At 40.4% G+C, this 2,588-nt stretch overlaps 1 protein-coding gene across 1 annotated transcript in view; it reads right to left on the bottom strand.

Moving 5' to 3' along the window:
• Positions 1-383: 383 nt before the first annotated feature.
• The window catches only part of LOC109959611 (Golgi-associated plant pathogenesis-related protein 1-like), a 2,875-nt gene continuing 670 nt past the window's right edge, over positions 384-2,588 (bottom strand). Inside the window, exons 2-5 of the mRNA XM_020599125.1 lie at positions 2,423-2,583; positions 1,844-1,921; positions 1,374-1,523; positions 384-424 (exon numbers count right to left, since the gene is read on the bottom strand). Of these exons, the coding sequence (XP_020454781.1) occupies positions 384-424; positions 1,374-1,523; positions 1,844-1,921; positions 2,423-2,583 (430 nt within the window). The remainder of the gene's footprint in view (positions 425-1,373; positions 1,524-1,843; positions 1,922-2,422; positions 2,584-2,588) is intronic.

Genomic DNA, 2,588 nt, shown 5'->3' with positions numbered 1-2,588 from the left:
GTGACTCTAAACTGCCCATAGGACTGAGTGTGACTGTGTGGTTGTTAATCTCTAAGTGTCAGCCCTGTGATAGACTGGCGACCTGTCCAGGGTGGACCCTGCCTCTTGCCCAGTGTCAGCTGGGATTGGCTCCAGCCCTCCACACCCCTAATTCGAAATAAGCAGTATGGATAATGGATGGTTTCAAACATCAGATGCTAACTCCTGACTGTCTGAAGTCAACTTGTAGATCTAAATAATTCAATTCAGAGGAACATTTGATAAGGCATGTGGTCTTGATTGTAAGAGCACAATCATGTAATTCTTAGATTTTTAAAACTAAGTCCAAAGAATGTGATTCAAATCATACTCAAATCAAACCATGCAATATGCCCTCCTGTTTGCTACATGTGGTTTTCAGCTTTATTCAGGTCTTTCCTTGAATCTGTAAAATGATGCATAAAGAAGCAGACTAAATTATCTTATTTCAACTGAATTTATGAGCTATTGAAATGTTTACATATTGGCTAACACACTTCAATCAAAGACATTCTGAAGCAAGATCATTTTATCAGACAATGTGATTTCCTTTGTTTGCTTATTTACAACATGGAATCTGTGTCAACATTTGTAAGCAGTGGTGTTTCGGGGGTTGCAGGGATGGTCCAGGTCATCTACAGCAGTGTGCAGCTTTTCCTTGGATCACTCCACCCCCCTCACTGCAGGTGTTGTATATGCTCCACCCACCTTTCTGCCAGTTGTAAAATGCACAGCCTTTATGCTGCAAAGTGACATTAAATATTGGTGAGGCATTAAAAATACCTGTTGCTGCAAGAAAACTGTGAATATTCTTTAGTCTGCACTTGATGAGAATAAGTCAAATATTCCAGTTGACTGAAGTGGCAGCATGAGAAGAAACCTCCGTCCTCAGTGACTCAGACTATAGATAGCATCTGCCTACATACAGCTTACTTTTACTGTAGTAGCATCAGATTTGAAACAAAGCTCGTTATTTATGACGTTAACGTCTTTGCCCACTGTAAGTGTAACAAACTGCTGATGAACCATAACCAGGATGTTATGCCACACTCCTTGATAAGTGCAGCTCTGCAGTATTTCTCTCTGGTGCTTGCATTCTAAAACCAAACCAGCCAAAGGGCGTGATCAACAGGCTCATAATGTGTCAGTTGCCTCTTTTGCATTTTTGGTCACTTTTTTCAAAGAGCGCCTTTGACATATCTGAATGAACTTCCTGTGCTCTTTGGTGTCTTCTTCACCTCTTGTTTCTCTTTGGAGCGTCAGACATTTACAGTTGCCTGCTGTGACCCTTTGAATTAATGTAGTTAATCTGCAACCCACACAATAAAATATGCAAGACTGTGGTAATATTTTACCTGGTGGGAGGACGTCCCTCTGAAAGTGTCCTGGCGTGTTCATGTTGCCAGGCGGCAGGTACTGCCCCACCACAAAGGCCCTATGGCCATCAGTGGCCAGACCCACTCCTAGCTCAGTGCTGTCCTTCCACACCACCTGAGTAAAATGACCTGCAGGAAGAAACACAGCAGTGTGTAACGTCAGTGTAGTGTTGTTTCTAGAAGAAAACTTGTGTTGTAATAAATGCATAATATTGTATACCTGCACCTCTGAACTGACATAAAACTATTATTAGAACAAATTATTACAGAGCAACATAACAAATTAGCTAAATAATTTATTCTTATGGTTTAAACTTTATATGATAAATGTTTTAGGCAAGCAGGTATACACATGTATAAAATGTTTACATATTTACTCATCTACACATTTTAAATCGGTCTCTATTTGCGGACATCCTGTATTCAGTGTTGGTCAGTTAGTGTCTTACCAGTATTCATCCTGAACCCAGGCATATGCCAGCTGTAATCTTTGATCTCTCTGTACCACGCATCTACAGCTTCTTTGCCTAAGGTATGAAAGAAAAAAATGCATCCTCATCATATTGTTGTGTTGATGTTTGTTGGGTTTTCCCTCTGTAATAATAGTGATAACAGTAAGGTCTAGACCTTACTTTGTGAAGTGTTCTGAGACAACTTTTGTTGTGATTTGGTGCTATGCAAATAAAGTTTGCTTTGATTTAATTTGATATAATTTGATGTTCCCTGTTGATGCTGTATGTGTTTCCTCTTATTAACCAAACCTAACCTCATTCCAACCCTCACCACCCAATGGGATGATACAGGAAACACAGTTTTAATGGGAGTGAAACATTCAGTCAAGGATAGTGGAGTTTCTTCTTTCACCATTAGTCTCAGTGGAATCAATCACCATAGCATTACGATTTTAAAAAGTTAGCAGGAGAACAAATTAACGAACTTCAAATACAAAAATGAATGTGATTTTGAAAGTATGATGAATGACTGGGCCAAAGTTTTAAAAAGGGATGAAGACCATGAGATTGGGTCACCTGTCAGTTGCCTTGATGAGCCGTACGTACAGAAGATGTTCTCACCAGTTCCTGAATGACTGTGCTGCAGGGCTCCTATTGCCAGCAGGTAATTGGCCCAGTTCTGAGCTGAAGCATTCAGCTCACTGCTAAGCTCCAGTGGGGGCACGTGGTGTTTTGCCCTGTA

Source organism: Monopterus albus, unplaced genomic scaffold (assembly GCF_001952655.1).
Source record: "Monopterus albus unplaced genomic scaffold, M_albus_1.0 scaffold40.1, whole genome shotgun sequence".
Classification (NCBI taxonomy): domain Eukaryota; kingdom Metazoa; phylum Chordata; class Actinopteri; order Synbranchiformes; family Synbranchidae; genus Monopterus; species Monopterus albus.
Note: the sequence above shows the minus strand (reverse complement) of the source record. Positions and strands in the feature narration are given on the sequence as shown.